The following is a 24080-nucleotide window of genomic DNA, read 5'->3' as shown; positions in this document are numbered from 1 at the left end:
TTTTTAAGAACTCAGGTTGTAAGAAATTTCAAAATTAATTTTGCATACAACTTTATTTTATCCTCCTTCTGTCAGTGGAGTGAAACGATACTTAGTATTTTGCTTTTAGCAAAGAGTTCATCATCTCATGGCATGCATATAACAATCAGAATTCACCAAAGAGATGCTGCTCAATATGTAATTACCATTAGGATTGAATGTATCAGATATTCAGTTGCATTTTTGCATTGATTTACAGTGAGAAATTATTTGACAGCTGCGTAGTTTTACTAAGTATTAAACTCATTTCTTTCCAGCTCCCCTTATCACAGAGCATCAGAGAATGGCATTCTGTTTTTAGATTACCTATGGAGGTAAGAAGACCTTAACAGTCTGCTACTACGGGCAAGAAATGGAGCTATGGAGAAACCAATGTTATACAATTATCAGTCTCAGAAGATCATTTTGATACACCTAATAGCCTCTTCTGTCTTTTCTGCATGAACATCACATTTATTCAAACTACCATTTCAAACTAATTCAGTTCATTTATGAATATTTTTAAAATTGTTTTAAAATTGTTTCGTATTCCTGAAGTCACAGAGCATACACATTGGGCTCTGTGAATGATGAACCATGTGGCAAAGTCAAGTTAAACAAATTGCATAGAATTGCACAAACATCTATACTGGAGAAGCATATATAGAATGAACTCCTCCAGTGTAGTATTCAACTGCTTATATCCCAAAACCATCTTTCTCTTTGTAAGGTTCCCCATATTATTCACTGTGTGCAACAAATGAGACCAAGGTCTACAAGACCTAATAGCCTCTAGCAGTGCAAACTTGATTCATTTCCAAAGCAGGGCCATAACATTATGTGAACACAGAAGGTTCTTAAAGAAAAAAAAAAAAAGATTGATTATTCAATAGAAGACTTTCATAAAACCTTATATACGAAACAAACAGAACAAAGAATGTGCAGGTGATATAGCAATGTTAAAATTAGTTTAGCATGCTGTGTGATTTTTCAGGCAGTCATATTCATTGTTTGAATAGGAAGTTCAACAATTAAGTAGGCAACTATATCAATCATTCTTCTGCTGACTTGTATGTATTAATTTCATTCATTTCTTCATTCTCATAAATATTAAGTGTTAGAAACAAAACATCCCCTCTGCAACTTTAATTATTAGGACATCGATTTCACAGTTTGTCTTAGTAATTGGGAAAGGCAATTATTATACTCCTTATTAATTACTTTGCAGGTGTTATCTAAAGTGCTGTAAGAATAACCATGAGCTCTGAAGGCAAAATAAATTGTTACTACTATTAGTCTGACTTAGTTTGCTAACTGAATCCTTACAGTGTTAGAACAGCCAACAAACTCTCCATCAAAGAAAATTAATTTCAATGTCTTTAAACAAGTATGTTTACTGCACTAAAGTATATTCCTTTATAGAAAGGACAAATTATAAAATGACATAGGATATCATGAAAATCTAAAAATGTTGCTTTGGAATCTAAAATGGACCACCTTCTTAACTGTCACAAAACCCCCCACAAAATTCCATAGTTAAACAGAACTAATTTTTATGATTTCCTTTGCCACATAAGATGATTTATTTTAATGTAAAAATGCCAAACTACTAAATTCAGTGTTTTTATGGAAAGTTATAATTTACAGCTTCATAAACAAGCACTGCTTGATCTGGTAAAACAATCATGCAGACATCAGTTTAACTGTTTGAAAAAATGATTTTAGGTTAAAGTTAATTTAATGCGTGCTGACGGCATTTTGGGGTGCTGAGAGCTGGCAAAATCATTATTTTTAATTTCAGACTTCACTTATCCTTATGAGTGATTTGTCAGCCTAACAACAAAACTGGAATTGGTTATAATTTTACATTAGGTCAGTGTGTCTTAGATCTGAACTACTAAGGGGAATGTAGGGATAGAAAGGTAGTCATTGGTGTTCATTAAGTTTACTGCACTGACAGTTTCCCTTGCTATCACCATTTCAAATCAAAACACAATCTTGCTCAATAAGGAGCCATTGTCTTACATGTAGCACTACAACAACAAACTGCATTCCTCTAACTCAAACTTTGAAAGTTGTCTCTTCTGTTACCATGTATATTTGTCCTTACACTATAGCAATTCTCACAAGGCATCATAATGAGAACCCACCATGCAATCTATTAAATACACATGATAAACCAAATGAATTTCATATAATTGTAGGGATTTGATTAAAAAGCAGAATTTATTAGCTTAGTTTTTCTTAGACTTGCTGTGCAATTAAGTTAGATATACATCCATTATCCTTTTTGTGACTCTCTGAAATATCTCCTAGAGGTAACCACTGAACTCTACTGACATCCTCAATCAATTACAGAGCAAGCTCAAGACATTGAATAAAATCCAAATAGTCTGAGACAACTTATTTGGTCAAAAATGTAAAGAAAAACATTCACAAGTTATGACATTGAAGAAGTCTATTAACAATAGACACACAGCAAACAAGGATGAAATATCATTTGAAAAATATTAAATGTGTTCTAGTTTAAAACAATTTATTTACACAACAGATGTATGCAACTCAGGTCATAAGGCTGCTCCCAGTTTTTGTCTTCTAGGAATAATAACTGTCTAGAAGACCCTTCTCCGAAGAGCTGGAGCTGCTAGTCTCTCCTTTTGAAGTACCTTTGTTGTCCTTTGATCTTTGTTAGAGTTAGTAAGCTGACAATCAATTTTGAAGCTTCTTAGAAGACTATGCCCACACTATTCTATGAAAAGGACAGGAAGAATACAGACAGGACACAAGTGAGTGAAAGGAGCCAGTCAGGAAACAAAAAAGGGGAGAAAAAACTCACAAAGCAATCATGGTGGTTTGACACTCCTTGCAGTCTCCACTGATGGAAAGTAATACTCAAGAAGAGCAAGACACATTTCCAATTCCCAGAAAATAAGAAAACAAACACATCAAAAGATCTAATTATGGGGGACAAAGGCTTGAAAAGCTACTGGCAAGAAGTAATAATCACTAGGAAAACAGGATAGATTTTTGTGACATTAAGGAGAACCACTTTCAAAATTAACCAGAAGTATGTAAGAAGACTTGGAAAACCCAGGATTGGGAAAAACAACATCTAGGATGAAGAATTTATATTATGCTCCAGATTAAGAAATGGAAATGGTAATTAGAAAGAGAATAAATGAAGAACTAAGTAGATACATCAGCTTTTGAGTTCTGAAAGAACTGAGTTCAGAATGAAATCTGATTTTGAAATTATCTTTAAGATAGTTGAAAAACAGGATTAAGATGAAGATTAAGATCTCTCCCATCAGAGATACCTGAATCAGTCATGAGCAAGTAGCAGGTGAAAATGTTATTCAGGACCCTGAACTTCAGGAGAGCCAACTTCAGGCTGTTAAAGCAATTGTTGGATGAGATCCCCTGGGAAACTGTCCTGCAGGACATAGCAACAGAACAGAGCTGGCAAGCACTTTAAGGATGCCTCTCTGAGAGCTTAATAAGAATAAGAATTATTCTTATTAAGAATCTGCCCCCAAAATAAGAAATCAGTCAGACAAGGCAGGAAACCAGCATGGCTAAGCAAGGACTTGTTGGTCAGGCTGAAAGAAAAAAGGAAAAGCATAAGCAGTGGAAGTGGGTGGGGATGGGTGGCCTGGGAAGAATCTAGGAATGCTGTCCAGATGTGCAGGAACAGACTCAGGAAAATCAAGGCACAGATGGAATTGAACTTGGTGAGGGAAATGGAAAACAACAAGAGATTCTTTAGACACATTGAGCAGAAGAGACAGGCAAAGGAGAGTGTACCCTCTATGATAAATAAATTAAAAAAAAAGAACAGGCCTACTCAGATGAGGAGAAGGCTAAGGCATGTAAGTACTTTGCCTCAGTCTTCATGGTCAGCTAGGCTTCTCACACCTCTTATGTCCCTAAAGTACCAAGCAGGAATCAGGGAGCAAAATTCCTCCTATTGTAAGAGTAAATACAAGACCAAGTCATGATGTTGAATGCATACAAGACTATGAGACCGTATTTCATGCATCCCAGAGTTCTGAAGGAATGGGTTGATGTGGTTGCCAAGCCACTCTCCATCATATCTGAAAAACTATGGCTGTCAAATGAAGTCTCCAGTGACTGGAAAACAGGAAACATCACTCCCACATTGAAGAAAAGGAGAAAAGAGGAACTGGTGAACTATAGGCTGGTGAGCCTCACCTCTGTACTCGGGGAGATCATGGAGCAGATCCTCCTGGAAGAGACGTTAAGGTAGAGGAGAGATGTGGAAGTGATCCACAACAGTCAGTATGAATTCACCAATGGCAGACTACGCTTCACCAATATGGTACTTTTCTAGGATGGAGAGACATCATCAGTAGACAAAGGAAGGGCAACAGATGTCATCTACCTGGACTTGTACAGGGCCTTTGACGTGGTCCCACACCACATTCTTATCTCTAAATTGAGGAGAGATAAGATTTGAAAAGTGGGCTATTAGGTGGACAAAGAATTAGTTGGATGGTTGTAGCCAGAGGGCTGATGTCAATGGCTCTATATTCAAGTGGAAGACAGTCAGTGCTGTGCCCAAGGGCTCTGACTTGGGACTGGTACTCTTTCAACATCATCAATGACATAGTAGGATTGAGCAAACCCTCAGCAAGTGTGCCAATGACACTAAGCAGATTGGTGCAACTGACACAATAGAAGGGAGGGATGCCATCCAGGAGAACATGGACATGCTCAAAAAGCGGGTGCATAAGAATCCAATGAGATTTAACAAGGTCAAACACAAGGTGTTGCACTTGCACCAAGGCAATCCCAGATATGAGTACAAACTGGAAGAATAACACATTGAGAACAGAGAAGAACTTAGGGATCCTGGTGGACAAAAAGCTGGGCCTGAGCCAGCAGCATACTCTTGCAGACTGGAAAGCCAACAGCACTCTAGGCTGCATCAGAAGAGGGGGTACCAGCAGAGAGAGGGACATGATTGTTCCCCTCTAGTCTGACTGAACTGCAAAGCATGTCCACATAAACCCCTTCACTAGTCAGATGTGGAGGGCTGCTGATTCTTTCAAACTTCAGATTTCAAGGTTATCAAGAGCCCTTTGACATTTTTGATTCTTTACTTCAGTGGGTGGATCAATGGTATTTTTCAAAGACTTTTCACATACCAGCAAAATGACTTTCAATTAATATCTCCTGAATTCTTTGAGACAGAATAACGACACTGAACTACAGATGACTATGAAGCCATCAGCAAATTACAGCAATTGCACACAGCATAATAATAATTTAGACTGATAGTATACCAATGTTATGATCAGTTCAGTGAAACACAGTTCTGAAGGTGTATTTAAACTTTACTATGTGAAAATGTCATTCATTTCTCTTCTACAGAAGAAAAATTACAGATTGACTGTACTTCTGATAGAGAGAGATAAAAATCCCTCAAGTGTACTGTAAATGGTTATGCGTATGTGTATTTTACTTTGACAGAGGGATCAGTTGGACAATCTATCAGCTACAGTACATACATAAAGTACAGGCCAGACACATGCATAGTGATGTGGACTGAAAAGTCCACACAGACTTTGAGTCTCAATGCAGTCCTTGAGATGGCTGTAACTAGCGGTGAACCCCAGGATTCAATACTGAGTCAAATTCTATTTAATATCTTCATTAATGATTCAGATGAGAGGACTGAGTATGTCCTTAGGGACTGTGTTTATACAAAACTAGGAGGAGCATTCTATCTCCCAGGTGGTTGTGATGCCATGCAGTGAGATTTTCACCAGAGTGAAGAGATGGGCAAAGAAGAAACTCCTTAGTTAAACAAACCAAAAAAATGCAATGTCTAAGTGAGCTAGAACATTTCAGCTTGGAAAAGAAATAGCATGTTGTTAGGGAGAGGGTGGAATTTCATCATATGAATACTTGATGGAAGGATGAAGATTGGACAGTCAGGCTCTTTTCTGTTATGCCTAGGTGTAATGGGCTCAAAATATAGAGAAGGGTTCCATTGCTTTTTTTTAATTTAATTTAATTTTATTTTTTTGGCTAGTGAAATAAGAACAGTGAAGAAGTATGTTAGGTTGCTCAAAGAAGTTATGAAGCCTCCTTCCCTGGAGATATTCAAATGAATACACAACCTGCTGGAGGTGGCACTACTTGAGCAAGGGAGGCTGGACAAGAGGACCTCCAGAAGTTCCTTTCAACCTCAATCATTTCATCTTTATGTGAATTTGTAAGTTTTACTACATCATATAAAGGAGAAAACTGTATCTGTGCATACAATTGCTCTTTGCCACCATGCTTACTGTTACTTGGAAAAATCTTTATTATGCAAAAAACAGTAACAGAGGTGTGATTCAATTGCAGGATTCTGCAAACATTTAACCTGAAATGATAATTTGCTATTACTTTGAGTCCCACAAAATGTAAGCAAATGAAATGATTACTATAAATAAATGACAACATCTAACCATGGAATCTTTTTCTGCTCATGCACTTCCCTTGAAGAGAAAGCTCAGTTCTGAAGATATTAATAGAAATTATTTCCTTTTAAGTAGGTTGGTAGAGGTTTCTTTTTTTTTTTTTAATGCATACAATTCTTGCCTTAGAAAGTAAGTAAAAACATAACATATTGCATGAGCTAGAATTCGACTCTCAACTTGAAGAACAATTAGTGCTGTAAATATCTCATTCAACCTAAATGGTTATGCCTTCCAAAATTTAGGTATACCAATAAATCTGTCAAACATATGAAGAATAAAAACAGGAGAACTAGAAGTTGCTTCAAATTAGCATATAATCTGCCAGTAGAGATAAAACTTCCTGTTTGATACTGGTAGACACTGTGGTATTCTTTCCAAATGATAATAAAATGAGAAAGCTTTAAACCAAATAAAAGGGGTATAATGTAAATAAGCAGTAGGAGACAGTTTCATCCTGAGTTGATAAGATTGTTTAAATTAAGGAAAAAGGCTTAGTTTAACATTAAAAAAAATATCCAGTAAAGTTGTCCATTAGATCAGTTTATAGCACTGAATGCTACTTTAATGCTGTATAGCATTAACTGTATAGCTGTATAGGTGGAGGTTCTTAAATGTATGTATATACCATATACACACAAAAATTTTTCCTCTATTATCTTTGGTTAAAATAAATGAATTAAAACATATCAAATACTTTTCTTAATAGAAAGCAAGTGAACACTAAAGAAAAGAAAGTCTAACATGTTTCCCAGGTTATATAGTCTCCATCCTTGAACTTTTTGAATCTACAACTAGATAAAGCCCTAAATAACCTGGACTGACCTCATTGCTGTTGTTGTTTTGAGAAGGTTGAACCAGATAATTCCCAGGGTCCCTTCTACCCTGAGTTATTCTGTGTTCCCATGAATGAAAAAGTTTTCAACGAAGTAAAGATCAAATCAGTCACAATTTCTGTAGAGAAGTTCTACATTCCAACCCAGATAAATAATATTCATACTGGATCCTTAAAAAATATTTTGTATATTACATACATATGCACCAAGGTATTTACATCCCAAAAAATTCTCTGCTGACCCAGAATTGAGTAAGCAACAAATTAAGTTTCAAAACTCAAACAACATGTGGCTCTCTTGAGGATTTTTTCAATCACATTGAATAATAGAGAGAAGAATTAAAAGAATTTCAAAGTCCAATTTACATGTGTCCATAGGGCTTTGTATGTTAGTATTGCCCTTCTTTTTCCTTGCTTACAATAACTGTATGAAACTTCAGCAACTATAAATAACTCCTGTTATGTGTTCAATTCATAACTAAAGTGTGAGGAAAAAATCAAATGATGCTTTTTCTCAGATTGGAAACAAGAGAAGCACTGCACAATTGCTTTCAATTCTGTATCATTTTAGCTTATACTTCTTATGTTAGATTATTCCTGGTTACAGACAGTATGTTTTATATATTTTCCAGACTTTTGCTTATTTTGATGCACATCAAAGTAGAAAAAGATGCTAGTTGAATAAAGTTTCAAGCTCACTGAGGATTACAGCAATGCTGCATACTTATCCCCACTATCTCAAGCATGATGGATTAAGGGAAAGATCTTAAAATGAAATTATAGCTACAAGCAAAGGTCAAATTTAGAAATTATTTTCTTTAAAAATTATACTGAGGAGAATGAAACAGAAGAGACTTTTTTTTCTTAAACAAATAAGTGTTTTTCCTTTTTCCAGTACAAAACCATAATCTATTGTTTATTTAGAGGAGACAACACTTTTTTTTTTTTAAATGGACATTATGGGCTATCCCATTCCATATGTCCAAGCTCTGTGGTTTGCTGCTGTTGTCACCTTCCAAAAGCAGGAGTGGCAGACAGTTCACAATGATGGGGAGAGCCTGGTCTTACTCTGACGCTGACCACATTATTAGTTATAATTATTATAGTTATTATTATCATTTATTGCTTTTAAAACATAATGGGCCATGGTTAAGATCTCTGCCACTAATCAGAGTTCTGACAGTCTCCATACACCAAACTCAATCACTGTGCATGTCTCTCATTTCCTGAATTAAGCAACTCTACAGAAATACAGTAATTTAACAGGACAGAAAGTTAAACATTTTCAACTTTGATGTTGTTGTTTGTTGCAGAGGATTAACTTTCTGCAAGCTTTATGCTCTATTATTACTATTACCGTTGCTTAGTGATAGTTATCTCGGTTACCTCTAAATAATAATAGAAAAAGTAATAGAGCTTTCAAATTATATTTCTCACATATTTGCATCTTCCTCTGGTTATTAGAATTTGGATGTGCTCTAATATTTGCCTGCATAAGGAAAAGGTTAGTTTTAGTCCAGTTTTAAACAATGACTTCTCTTAGTCAGGAAAAGACTCAGTGAAGGGACCAAAAAAAAAAAAAAAAAAAAAAAAGGTGGCCTACAAACTATTCCACCAGCTTATGGCAAAAAAAACCCTTGAGATTTGAACACTTCCACTAAGTTAACTCTTCCACACTTCTTAAGCTCCTTTTTTTGTTTGTTTTTCTTTCTCCAAACATTCAATACTTTGCAGGTTATCTGTTACTTAAAAAGCCTTAAAAACATGATTGTCTGATAAGATCACAACCATTTAAGAACAAGTAACTGAACTGGAAAACACTAAAGACTACTGCTTCTCACCCATCCCTGGAAATGTTACTTTTAGTTTCATTCATTTTCTAAAATTCCCAGATTCTTTTTTTCAGCATTTTTTATATATAATTGAACTTAAGACACATATGGATCAATGTAGTAAGAAAGATTTTAACTCAATCTAACTGCAGCAGTCTAGAGTTCAAAATGGATTTAGAAGTTCTTTGCATTCCTCAGTTGTATTTGACTGATTAAGGAGATAGTGTCCTTGAGCATTCCTGTGGTAACACTGCTGAAAGCAAATTAGAAGTTAACATTGTTATTCTCTTGTTAAATTCTGTATAATTCTAACTACTGTGCTGCAGTAATATTGACAACAGAAGAGTACATCAACAATTCTGAAGGTAAAGACATAAATAAATATGACAAGGATATTTATTCAAATCTGAAAATACTGACAAGCATGTTTGTTCTCATACTGCTTTGTAATTTAAAGAATTTATTTTTCAAATACCCATTTCTTTCTTCTAACTAAATATAAACTCAGTGCCATGTAAATAATTATAATTTCTCTATTTGTTCATAATTATTTAATTTCTGTAGCAATCTGAAAATAGTAGGAGCTTTGTTTCAAATTCATTATCTCCACAGGATAGCAACTGGAAGGCCTTATCCCATGATTGCTTTTGCATATACTTCCAACAAGACTATAGTTAGAAGGATGTACTCTAAGTAACAGAATACATTTAGTGAGCAAACTTTCCCTCTATTTTCCTAACTGTCCTGTGTCATTCATTTGTAAGCACTTCATTTGCTATAGCTTCATGTTTAAAAAACATTAACACAAGATACTTTGCAGCAAAAAAACAAAAACAAAAATGTCCATGTTAGTAGCTCCTTGGCAATTTTCTCAGTGAATATTTGACTACAGAGATTTAAGCTTTCTGAGTAGCAGATGTCTCATGGGTAGAAATGTGTTTGAGCTTTGTTGACGGTACTGAAGCAGAGGTGAATAATGAGAACAGACAATTGGCATACAATTATACAGTGAATATAACCTACATCACACATTTAATCCTGCAAAAGAGGTGCTTTTTATTTTGTGGAACCACTGACTATACTAACATGCCAGAAAATTCTACAGGTGGCCTCTATACAATTGGTGGAACTATGATTCAATTATAATTTGAATATCCTACCTTATCTAGCTACAATGGAAAGGTTTCCAATTTATACTCTAGATCAAGTTTGTAATCCACGCCACTTAATTCTTTCATAGGGAGAAAATTAGGATGCCATTAGGATTAGCATTAAGTTTGACAGGGGTCCCACAATTGGTGACACATGACCATAGGCAGTTGGCATATGTAGAATGGAGCTTTGACACAAGAATTGAATTAAACCTCAAAAGTTATTTCACTTCTTAATAATGAAAGGAAGGAAGTGTGACAAGGCATTTTGCAAAATTGACTTGTAATAGATTATTTAGGTTATTATTTGAGGTATAATCATGGTTGTCAAGATTTTGTGGTATGCACAGTTTTAGTATATCTAGTGAATCAGTTGCTGTCGAAAACAATCTTAATCACATTGAAGACATTATTCAACACATCCAACAGAATGATGGTGAAGGAGATTAGATAAAATCTTAAGCACTTCTGGTCTTTTACTCAAAGGATGCACTCAAAGTACAGCCTCACCAGTGCCAAATACAGAGGCCTTCTTTTCATCCCACAGTCCTATAGGTCACATTTGCTAACTGAAACTGCTAGCTTTGTTAATAAGTATCTATACCACTTTCTATTTATATTATAAACATTTGGGTCAGGCAAGCCTAAAACTTTCTGTTTATCAGATGCTCTTCAAACTAGGTGACAACACTTGACATGTTTTGGGGAGTTAAAGAGGGAAACAAGGGGCTTTCTGTTTCAGTGAGAAGCTGGCATTTGATAGGAAAGCATCATTGATGGAAGATTTCTATTTTACACTATAAATATAAGGCTGAAAAGAACTGCAAAACACTTCTGGGTGTTCTTTACATTTTAGAATGGTAACAATTAAAAAAAAAAAAACATTTCCCTTAGTAATTAGTTAAACAGTTGACAAAAATGAAAAAAAAGATATAAACAAGAACAGCATTTGTAGATCTTTCCCAGTTTGGTGGCACTCCTTAGTTACAACTCCTACACACAGAGTATCATGCTGATTTGGAATTTTAATGTTTAATTTCTAAAAATGTGTCTAAGATATAAACAATCCATACAGTATGTATTTTTCTATAGAGACTATAAAATACACCCTTTACCTTTAACATAATAGGATCAGCTCATTAAGCTCATATTCTGCAAACAGCTTGGAAATGTATACTAAACAAGCCAGTGAAAATTCATACCCAGAAGCAGATGGTGAGAACAGCAAAGCTAAGCAAAGAGATGCTTAATTGCAAATTCTATCTAACTAAGCAAAACGATAGTATTCTATATTCATAGACATTTACTTTAGAAAGGAACCCAATGCTTCAACATGCAGGTTGAGGCAGGGAAGGGCACATTTGTGTCATTCATCAGGCCAATGTCTACTTGGATAATTGCCACCAATTAAACGGTATTCATGTACAGCTGGCATCAACTTCACAGAATTGTATGCTGTGTAAAATTTCATGGATTGTTGTCTTGCCAAAAGCAACACATCTAATGTTTTTTCTGTTAAATTAAAAATCAACAAGAGATTTAAATATGGCCTTTTGCAAGTAGACAAGTAATTCAATTTACTCTAGTACAGTTCTCATTCAGAAAAAGACAAATTAAAAATGCCTTGACAAGTGTGTGAGAAAAGTCATTATTGTGAAGTTTTATATTTTATCTACTTCTTATCTACCTTAATAATATTCACAGTAGAGAGAGAAGAGCGAACATACTTGTCACAGAAGAAAAAAAGGAATGCTGACAAAAGAACATTGCATTTCATCCCTAAGAACAACTGTACAGTCACCATAATAATTTCTACTACAGTCTTTTCCTGAATGGGTGTGATCGTTTCTTTCATACTTAAGGTGGTTTTTTTGTTTGTTTTTTTGTTTGTTTGTTTTTGTTTTTGCTTTAACAAATTATTTCACTGACGCAAATCAACATTTAATAATAAATTAGATATGTATGAAAAATGAGCAGGACTCTAAGAGCTGGTACTGTTTATGTCCAGAATTAATTATTTCTCTACTTCTGCTTAAATTTAAATGCAAGAAAATAAATAAATAATAATAATCCTTCTCCATATTCAGGAGGCAAAGAAACTTGGAAGAAATAAAAGCTAGAGTTTTCAGAGGATTCTAGGTTTCAAAAATTAGTAATGAAATTTCAAATTAATGGCTCAATCATTATGGAACAATGTTTACTTCTTGGTCTTTCAAGTCACATAAATGTAAATTTCCCTCTATAGATCTCATTTTATCTTCTATTCCAAATCAATAATTGTTTTGGGGAAAAGACTGTGTTAAGAATCTCAATAGTATTATCAACAAACATCAATATCAATTTCCAGAGGAACCACGTAAGCAGTGACAGAGGAAAACCAAAACAAATTAGATGCAAATATCAAATTGAGGACTGTTGTTTCTTACCTTCTAGGTGCTCCATCCTCATGTGGCTGAATAATCACCACTTTTACAGTTACTGATGTCCGTAAAAGGTCAATCATTTGTTCATGAGTCAAAGTTGCCACAGCCACTTTACAGATTTCAACCAGGCGGCTCCCCTGCCTCAGGCCTGCCTTCCATGCAAAACCAAAGGGCTCCACATCAGCCACTATTCCTTCAAAGTTCACGTGGAATCCAAGCTGGCCCAACCCATTCCTCCGAAGGGTCATCTCAGTGGTTTCACATCCTCTGGTCACTATCTAAAAAGGTATCAAATTGTTAGGGCATTCATTTCTTTCAGCACACAGACGTATCACTTCTGAAGCATTATAAAGCCATGTATTGCACATAGAATCATTTCGGTTGGGGAAGACCTCTAAGATCATCGAGTCCAACTGTGAATCCGGTGCTGCCAAGTCTACTAAAACATGTACCTAAGAACAAGGTCTATACACCTTTCAAATTCCTTCAGGGATGGTGACTCAACTACTTCCTGAGCAGCCTTTTCCAATGTTTCACAACACATTCAATGAAGAAATATCTTTTAACATCCAACCTAAACCTCCCTTGGTACAACTTGAGCCATTTCTGTCAATCTGTTGCTTGGCAGAAGAAACTGACCCCCAACTTGTTACAACCTCATTTCACATAGCTGTAGAGAGCGATAACATCTTCTCTGAACCTTCTTTCCTCTAAGCTAAACAATCTCAGTTCATTCAGCCACTCCTTGTAAGACTTATTCCTTATAACCAATTGACATTAAAAATCTTAAATATGTAGGTCACTCCAAAAGTAATGCCTCCCATTTTATTTCCATGGAAACTACATCAGATATGAAAAGAACAATAACATTATTTAATAGAGTAAATTCTCAGCTACAAAACACTATTTTTCAACATAGTCACCACCATTGGCTATAGATTTACACAAGTGATGAACAAGAGACTGCTTGGCATACTAGTAACGAATTTATATCAGTGGAGGTGACCTACTGTTACTGTCACCACTGCTGAAACATACCACCCACAGCTTCACTCCTCTCACATCCACTCTTTGTTCTCCATGAACATCCACCAAGCATAAATAAATGTCAGCGAGTGCAATTTTTTCCACATGGAGAAATTCAGTGACACACCTTCGCTTCACATGCACTTTCAGGTCAAACACCACTTAGTCAGACTGCCCCTCTGCTACCATCTGTCACACAGGAACAAAATTTAATTAAATATTGGTGGGAAGATTCAACCTTTAATACCAAACCAACAACATCCATCTTTGAATTCATGGGCCAATATAAGAAAATAGGAGGCATTACTTTCAGAGAAGCCATCATATTTAATTGATATTAAATATGTTCAATATACTAATACTAATAATTTTGACATTTGCGATGGTAGGTTTCTTTGTAAAATGAAATGAACACTCCACAGTATTAAAATCTTACTTACCAAAGTAAGCAGCTGTACTGTGTCAAATTCCTTTCCCTCTCTCACACCAGCCCAACATTAACTGAACACCATTTATTTCTCATTGAAAACATAACAGCTGCTTTAGCTTCAAAATTCAAAACAAGAAAAAAAGCAAAGTGATATCCTGCCAACTACTTCACTCTCGTAGACTGACTGACTGCAGGTGTGCAGGCATTTTAAATTCAGTATTAGTATTAAACTTGAGATATAACATGAGCCAAATTGAGCAAAACTCTTCAGTTCTAGCAGCAGCTCTTCCTCCAGACTTTAGCAATGTAGATCATTTTGATTTATTTTTACTTGTAGTCAGGTTCTTAACTACCACCACCTTCAGATGCACACCTCTAAAATGGGGTAAGATTTTGCTAAGAAGGCTCATTTTTATACAGAATGTGTCATGGTTTTATGATTTTTGTTACTGGTATTCCACATCATAACATGATGAAGCGCACTGGGAGTTAAAGAGTTTATACTCCAGCTCCATTGAGAAGTTGGCATCTGTATAGCAGTTATATAGGGCAGATCTTTTAAAAAGATTTTCCGATCTTGAGTTTGGTTCAAAGGGATATTTTGGAATAGTCTTTCTCCCTCTCCATTTTCTACTTGAAGCCAGAATTTGGTGCTCAGTAGCTTATTGTGTGCATCCTACAGAAGCACGATCCAACCTAATTCAAAGCATCACAGGGCAGGAGTGGGAACACACAGCTGTAGACAGTGAGATGTCACTGACTGGCTTAAGCTGTCACAGAGCCATTCTTTTCACTGCTTGAGCCAGATGATTTGACAAAATTTCAGGGGAAGTTTAAACAGATCTAAGGCCTAGTTCTTTCCCATACATTGCACCAGCTCTTGTGCAGCCATGCAGACAGAGAAAGGATACATCTAAAAAACAGAGGCTTTTATTGTTATTATTTTGCTTTGTTTTGCTTTTCTCTTCTTATAACATTCCAAAGGAGTGGCAGGCAGGGAATGAATAGACTTTTCAGTTACGACTTCGATCAAAGCACATCAACAAATGAACTTAAAGCAAACATTAAGCTGCAGGTTACCTTCACAGTTTCCTTTTTACACAAATCTTTGTCCAAGTTTGTTTTAGAGTCAGGGATGATGGGATGCCTAACTTTACTCCCTTCTCAATCCAATGGTTGGCAGAAAAAACTCTGGAGCATTTGTTTAACTTATGGCTGCAAACTGGCCAGCTGAAAGTCTGCATTTTCAGTGCCTTAGTAAGTTTTAAAGCTCTAGCACTGTGACCTTTACAGATAATTTCCTGTACAGATATCTACTATCTATTAGGACAAATTAGAACTTACACAAGAAAATGAGCTACTGTAAGGCTGTTGTTTTTGTAAATGTGTCTGTCCCTGAATGAAGGAATGGCTTCTCTGAATACACTTAATACACAAGAAATTAAAAGACAGAGAACTCCTAAATCCTATGAAGGAGGCAAGGAGCATACAAGCTTCTAATGAACCTTCATCTCCTCAAATTGATGTCCAAAAATCCATTCAGGGTTTTCATTTAATCCCTCTCTCTGCCTTCCTCTATTATCCTATCCTAAGATCCATTGCTTTTCTGCCTTGAAAGTTCATCTATAGTTTGCTTTTCCTCCTCTGCAGTGTATCACTAGATATTCCTCCTCCAATACAGAGCTGAATCTAGACTGAAAAATCCCAGCTCTTTCTTTTAGGCCAGAACTCATTCCTTTGGTTCAAACCAAAATCAGTCCACAGCTTTTCAGTTCTTTGCTTAATATAGACATTCAGAGAGACATCCTACTCATTTCAATAATACAGAGTCAGACATTAAATTTAATTCTTTGTCAATCTCAGTTCTTAAAAGGGTTATATAGTATATACGTGAAGTGTTAAATCAGATTTAGACGCTTTTTAGTTGGTTTAAGTGCCATCTCTGAGCTTCTATACAAACATATATAGAAAACATTCAACTTCATAAAATGACTAGCTAATAAAAATATGTGGCTCCCAAAATAGGGGAAGTAGCAGAGGAAAAGAAGAAAATACGATGTAAGGAAAGATATGAGATGAGAAAACATTTTCTAAAAAATATGACAGTTATCTTTTTAAGCAAGTAAAAGTTGGGAAGGCCATAGGTGGTGAAAAGGGAAAGAGGCCAGGGTTCATTAAGAGCTAAATGAAAGTAATATTTAGGTCATCTTTGCAATAACTGATGCAAAACTTTTGACACTTAAAGGCTATATGAAGAACAGCGAAGAAAATTGTCACGACTGCTGAACCATTTTTCCACCTGTGTTAAGTAGGTGAAAATTTATAATGTCCATTTAGGAATATATAGTAGACTAAGACAAAGACATACACTATTTTTAAGGAAAATGTCTGAGCAAGGAAAGTGAAGCTGAATGCCCCTGTTAAAAGATAATAGAGATAAAAGGAATCTAAAGACCTTTATCCATTCAAAGATGACTATTTAGAATAGAATATCACACAATGCTACATGAAAATGTACAAGAGAAGCTCTGCAACATCAACTGCAATCCAGCATGAAAACTGTAAGCATGATTTCTATTCAGTACAAGGCTTTTTAATGTAAACAAAGCTGACACCATCTAGTGTACTTAAATTAAGATCAAAGGGGCAAAGTGTAACCACATGAAGGAGATGCATCAGTGGTCCTACTTTGGAGCTCCTGTCAGTTCCTTCATACTGACTGGAATAGTTACAGGGTGGTTAGCTAACAGAGTCACAAGTATCTGAAAATCTTTATCCAGTCAGCTGTAAAAACTGGCATTGTTAGGTCTAGTTTTCTTTACTTCCTACAGTTGCTCAGTATAGAAAAAAGCAAATCAGCAGAACCACTTAACACAATTTTTTTCTCTGTTAAGATTCACAGTTCTTTTTTTCAATCAAAAAAATCCCAGTGAGTATATTTTATACACTTAAGATTTTGTGTAATTTTAAAATAAGGTATATTTCTACCTATTAAGATGTGACTTGAGAGCAGGCTACAGCAAGGGAAGGCAAAAAAGTAGCCTTTCAGTACTGATTTCAATATGCAAACTATCCATAGCCTCAAGAAGTCTATAAAATTATTGGTATTTGTTTTCTCATCCCTGAAAATGGTTTGATAACTTATCTCATATGCTGTGTGAGGATTACTTTTTATAATGCTCTCTGATGCCTGAAAAAAAGTACCGAAGTACAATCAGAGGACATTTTTAATTATATCTCAAAGGAGTTGCAGAAAAGCAACTCCTCATAAAAATTTCTGGGGAAAAGACTTACTCCAGTTTAGTAATTGTACTTACTTCAAGTCTTTGAACAATTTCTCTGATGTCTTCAGCACAATTATCCGCTGCAGACAGAAGAATACATTCTCCTCTTTCGTAAAATATTTTGATGCTCATTAATCCAGATGTCCATCCAATAACGTCCCTGCAGGAGCAGTTAAACACAACATTTTTTGACTCCTTTTCAATCAGCATGATAAATTCATTGGAGATTCCAAGGAGGCACTCAATGTCAGCAGACTGGCCAAAATCTCGTGCAATCACATTCCACATAATTGCTCCAACACTGAATAAGTGGGCATCTTTCCTTGGTTTCACTTTCTCCTTTTTTTTTGCCCCTAAAGTAATAAAGCTAAACTTTGCTGAAGTATCCACTGTAGCTGTGGTAACAAAGTTTTCTGCCAGATCTTTCAAGTATTCTTGACGTGTCCTTGTGGCCATGGCTCGAAATTTTTCTGATTTATGTGCTGCATTTTCAGCATTAATAACTTTGGCTAAAAGAAAGTCCCTAAAGACCGCTGATTTGGGGAATGTTACTCCTTTGGGAATGGGTGGACCGAATGGAGGTACATCTTTTGATCTTGAAACACCAACACTAGAATTAGAAAAGAAAAAACGCAATGGTTAATTCCTTTAAAAAAAAATCATAAAACAAACAACTGTGCAGTCCAGTTACAAAAATAAGTTTAGTTTTAAAATGTAAATTTTCAGATATTTTAGGCATTTTAGAAAACTTATTTAGCCATTTGTTTTAAAAACATTTATCTTTTTTCTAAAAATGTGACATCATAAATGTATCTTACTAACACAGATTACCAGGGATGAATTCTTAGGGTGCTAGTGATTCCTTTCTTTAATGGAATAAGCTTATGAATTCTCTGCAGTATATAAATGCGATAAACATTTTTTAAAATGATTTCTTATTTAAATCTAACATTTTCAGTTTTCATGCAGTTTCATTAGAACTAAGAAAAATATAAAAACAAATAGACTTTATTTCAATCCTCAGACATCTTGCAATGCTAAGATGAAAAGACAGAAAAGGTATCTGTGCCAAACTGTCTATAACGGGAGGACTGCCAATACTAAATTCATAAAATTTCTTAATATCTGCAATTTTTTAATAGGGAAAGTTTACAGCAAAATGTAAAGTAAAATTTTTTTTTGTCTCACTGATATTTATAATAACTACAATTGGTAGCTATAGAATGTATTTAAACCATGAAAGCATTTCAAAGCAGCATGCACACTACATACGACTGCTACTAGAATGACTAAAATGAAGTCAGATTTATAATAACAGGCAGCCATCATTTAGTAGTAATAAAAATGAACTTATGAAATATATTATCTAATAGTAATCACAGAAGTGCTACTAAAATAAAATCAAGTTCTATAAGACAGCTTCTCCAGCAATCCAATCCAATCTCATGATGCATTCTAAATTTCATGCTGAACAAATACAAAATAAACCCACTACTAAATCTGTGCTACCATCCTTGATGTCCTTCTCATTCTTTGCACACTTTCCTAGCAGTTCAGAATTATGTTTCTCCTTCGGTAAACTTGTTAGAATTCATGATGCTGTAAACTTAACAGTGACAGTTAAGATGAATTAAAATTTGAAATGCTACATTCCCCAAATGTCCCAATTCAACTGCTCAACATCCATGACTCACTCTGGTGTCACATAGTCAAACTAAGGGACTCGTACACATTAACAGCATTCTAAAATACTTTATTTTAGGTCTTCCTACTTTGAAAAAGGAAACATGCAATACAAATTCTGAACTAATTTCCATTGCTATGTTTGCAAATTTTACATTCACTAATGTTATAGCCCCTTTTTTGCTCATAAATCAAAATACAGAGTTATGCACAAAAACATTTAAATCTTAAGGACTGTGTACAGTAATTCTAAATATCTGCAAGGGAGATTGTGGAGTTTCACAACCTCAAAATGAAATATAAATCTTAAAACATATCTCTAGGAATCATTAAAAGGTTAGAAAAGGCAGTCCCATTGCATTCTTAAAAGCAAACTTAAAGAGTTATAAAGCTTTACTCACCTATAGCACACATTTTCAGTGCAAGGATTATGCACTTTGACTATTACAAATACATGTTGAAAGTGGGAACGAATATTTTTTGGAGTAAAAGGAAGTGCTCCTGGCTCTTGGAAGACAATGGTAACTATATCATTTCCTATATGCCTTTTCCTTAGCAGCTAGACAAGAAACATGCATTGAAAAATTAGTTATAAAAAAATATATACAGAACAATTCCTTCATTTTAGCAAACAAAATAAAAGAAAACAAATGATTATTATTTTTTTCCAGAAATTAAATTTCAATTAATCATATTTTGGATAGCTGGAAATAAAGGACATTGAGCTGAACTATAAAAAGACAGTATTTTTGTGGACTTAGTCCACTTGTGTTTTTCCTAACAAGTTTTCAACACCCCACACTGGTTCTGCATAGTTTCAGCTTACTTTTCTCTTACTCTACAAGACAAAAAAAAATTCTTACTCCAGTGCATCAGAATATTAATTAAAATCAGTTCTCCTTTTACAGTGTATCATCTGTTTACATCTATACAAAAAGCATAACATTTGATTGTATTTCTCAATACAATTTCCTCTTTCTTATTCCAATTTTGTTTGCTATCATCTCTAACACAATGATCTTAACATTTTTTTTAAATAGATCATCATGGCTGCTCATCACAAACTACATACAACTGCATACTTGAAAAGAGCCAAGACAAAATACTAACCGAGAAACTAATTTATTAATTAATATCTAAATCTGATAACTAGTAGTTTACTTTTTACATCAAAGTACACTTAAGGAATAATAATCTAAAGCATTAATTGATCATTACAGGCTAAAAATTAAAAAGTACAAAACATATTCAGCAAGAAGGCATTATTTCTCTCACCACCAAAAACCACAGTAAAATATAATTCACTCTCTTCATATAAGTATAATATACTAACACTCCCCTTTTTTTGTTTTCCCTCTGTTTTGCTGATTGTTTTTTTTTTTTAATAACTTTCTTTATCAATTTATATTACTAGATGCAAAAAAATAGTCTGCTGCAGACTAGGATGTAAATAGTCTGCCAAGGACCTTGCATGGTTAATTAATGGCATACAGACTCTTGAAGTCTTACCTTAGCTCTCATGTAACTAAAAAGTATACGAGGTGACAGTACAAGGAAAATTTATATAAAACTGATTTTACAGAATACAATCTCTTTTAAAAGCAGTTTGTTTTTATTTAGTCAGTTCCATTAAAAGTTAGTATTTCAGCTACCAACAAAAAAAGTTAACATTTGGTTAAATCATATGACTTGGTCATACTTTCCGATTTTTGAGATCAAGTTGAACATAACTGCCTACTTGAATAACTTACGAGGAGCATCCTGCTGCACACAAATTATGCTATAAACTCACTACATGGAACTTATCACAGAAATAAGTGCATCAGGTAAATTTTAATTTTATGCGCTAGTGAACCATACATTTAGATCATAGTAGTGAAGCAGAAATTCATGGCGAAGAGGTTATTATTATCTCACAGGTTGGAATTCACAGTGCAGTAAAATTTCTAAGATACTTTCCAATTACAAGTTACAAGGTGATTCATTTCTGTTTTGGTTATGTAACTATATCTGGTCATTTATTCTTTTTTGCCAAAGAAAATGTTTCATGCCTCTGCCTATACTTTTCCACAGATCAAAATGACCAAAAATAGAAAAAAAAGATTTATTTCTCAAGATAATCACTGTTTTCAAGACTATTTTCTGCTTTTGTAGAACTAAGAGATTCTACTTGCTGCCATAGGTTGCTTAAGCAAGTTCCTTACTAAGTAGTTTTAGAAATGTTCAAAATTGTATATAAAAAAATATTCTTTACAAAACAATGGCAGTTCACATATCCTGTGCCTACACTACTAATTCAAGAGCTTAAAACATTAAGAGGCATAAACATTTTAAACATGAAGTCATCATTCTAAAGAACCTTACCAAGCTTTCTGAGGTCTTAGTGACTTCAACATTTTTAAATAAAATTAGCATATCACTGTTGTAAATAACTGTCATGCATAAGTGATCAGTGAACATTAACACAATGCAAAGGCAAAGCACAGTCATATGTCTGTCCACAGAGAATCAAAATGCAAGGAAATAGAAAGGGAAGAGAAAAACTGGGGTGATCTGGAAGATGGAAAGAAGTGCCTTTGGGTAGGATAAAGGAATAGGAAAATAAAGAATTGAATGGAGAAGGAGGGAACACATACTTCCCTAGAAAATGTGAATTAAAGATAAGCATACTGAAAATGAAAGAGGAATTGAAAGAAACTAGAACTCAGCAAGAAGATTTGTAAGAAACTCTAGTTCTTATTCTGTTGCTTGTATTTCCCTCCCAACTTTCATATCCTTCCCCAAACTCCTGGTTCTCAGTTTCTGCTTCCTCTCCCATTTTGAGGTCTGCTCATGTGATGTTTTCTTTCCTTTTCCTCACTCCATCACCCTTCTGCCTTTCTAACATACTCTAAAGATTCTCATGCCAATGCAGAGTACAATAGGAACTCTCAACAGGGTGCACAGATTACAGAGAATTACTTACAGTAAGGAGATACCAAACACTCTGACATCATTCGAGTATCAGTATAAACTGGCATGGTAGAATTTAAAAATGAACCCAGTCAAGTACGATAGGCAGCCAACAGGAAACCAGCGAAATTTTATTTGGGAATACAAGACACACAAAGGGGAGTCCAGTAAGGAAAATATGTTAGAAAAGCAGAATCCATTTGATTAAAAGTAGTTATACAAAATAATAATAAGATTAACTTAGAGATTTTAACTAGAACACTCACTTTTTAATTTTCAGATATGCATCTCTGAAGCAGTGTGAACTGTCATAAAACATAGGACATTTACAGGCTATGTACAGCCCTAAATATTTACCCATTTGTGCAGAATTTTATTTGCCTAGTCAAACTGAGAAACAACAAGGTATTCTTGTTGCTGTGAAAAAATCCTCTTCATTAAATTATATTCCAAAAGCAATAAAAAAAATTCAAACTTTTAGCACATTTCTAAAATAAAAGGTTTTAAAAGTTATTCATTTCAATCTCTGTCATTTATCTGTACCAAAAACAGATAAAAATACCAAAAGATATTTCACCAGATGTGGTGAAAATGACTTTGAAATAAGCGTATGCTTGCTTATCTCAAACATTTTAGCAGTAGGTTAATTTCAAAAATTTTATTTCACTCTTGCATATCTGATTCAAATTTTCATTAAAGTTACTGTTTGAACTGATTTGGATTATTCAGCTCTTACTAGGTGTACATAAGCAGCTTGCAAATGTGTGAATGGGAAAATTGCAGAGGAATGATTTGGAAAGGGACTTTGCAAAGGTAAAGTTTAAAGGAGAATGCCTTAAACCATGACTTGAAAAGGCCACTAAAGGAAAAGAAACTGGCCAAACCAGGGATGGCAATCTTTTCTGTCCTAGGGAAGGAGCAGCTGACCACATGGTTCTTGGCCTACGTTGCAGCCAAAGTGAATATTACCTTAGTTTTTGGATCTCCTGCTGGCTCTAAAACTAGAGGGATGTCCTGATCAGTGACCAAAGAGGGCGTAGTTATGTCCTGGAAGAAGCAACAAACAATTCTGGTGTGGCCTGGTTTTGGCTCACAGGTATTTGGAATCTAAGAAAAGGTCAGTGCTTGCTCATTAAAGGTCTTATATCTAGATGATGAGGAGTGATCCAGTATTTTGTTCAGTCATTATCAAACAAAGGACATAGGGAGATGGTGCAATTACCTCATTGCCAGTAAATAAACAATAGGCTAATAAAAAGAAACCAGTGAATGGAGGACTTCATTACTAATAGAATCCAAACGGAAAATTACCATCATCCCTAAAAAATTCCCTTGTTCAGCTATGAAGATTTAGTGTGACGATTCCTATATGGACAAACATTTGCATTCCACAGCACCTGTAAGTGTCTGTCTTGAGTAGAACTGATGCAACTGCATTTGTAGTCTTCAGTATCTAAAATGTCTCAAGGAAAAAGACCTAATTCAATTAATTTTGTAAAAGCTAGGTTAAAATCATTGATATTTTTGTTGATGATTCTGTCATAGCATTCATTTTGGTGATAGAATAAAATTAAATAATGACTATAGATCCTTTTTCAACATTAAGGCTGGCTAAATTCTGGTCATTTGGGTGAACTCGACAGTGTCCATGCTGTGCAAATAGTACTAAATCCCAGCACCTAAAAATAATGTGGGGGTGAGTGTCTTCAGATAGACATAGTATTAAACTTGGAAAACTGACACATTATTTTGATCCCAAGAAATCCACAAATAACAACATGATACTTCTACTAAAAACTGAACCTGTTAAAGAGGTTATGAGTGTTTACTAAAACACTGTGGGAAAGGAGTGTTCGTTGCTGGGGAAAACCGTGGAGTTAAAAAGTTGTTATTTACAACAATTGGCACCTATTTTTAAAGAAAGACACATAAGGAAATGACAAGAATGTAAGGAAAGT

General features: G+C 34.8%; 1 protein-coding gene across 3 annotated transcripts in view; it reads right to left on the bottom strand.

Annotated features, from left to right (window-relative positions):
• Positions 1–24080, bottom strand: part of SIPA1L2 (signal induced proliferation associated 1 like 2) — a 133463-nt gene that overhangs the window by 40565 nt on the left and 68818 nt on the right. For all 3 annotated transcript variants that reach the window (XM_065730351.1, XM_065730359.1, XM_065730366.1), the window contains exons 8-10: positions 19572–19729; positions 17521–18097; positions 12751–13025 (exon numbers count right to left, since the gene is read on the bottom strand). In XM_065730351.1, coding sequence (XP_065586423.1) covers positions 12751–13025; positions 17521–18097; positions 19572–19729 — 1010 coding nt within the window. The remainder of the gene's footprint in view (positions 1–12750; positions 13026–17520; positions 18098–19571; positions 19730–24080) is intronic.

This window comes from Cyrtonyx montezumae, unplaced genomic scaffold (genome assembly GCF_038088225.1).
Source record: "Cyrtonyx montezumae isolate F1298 unplaced genomic scaffold, pur_monq_1.0 scaffold_0, whole genome shotgun sequence".
Lineage (NCBI taxonomy): Eukaryota > Metazoa > Chordata > Aves > Galliformes > Odontophoridae > Cyrtonyx > Cyrtonyx montezumae.
The sequence above is the reverse complement of the archived record's forward strand: the minus strand, read 5'-3'. Positions and strand labels throughout refer to the sequence as shown.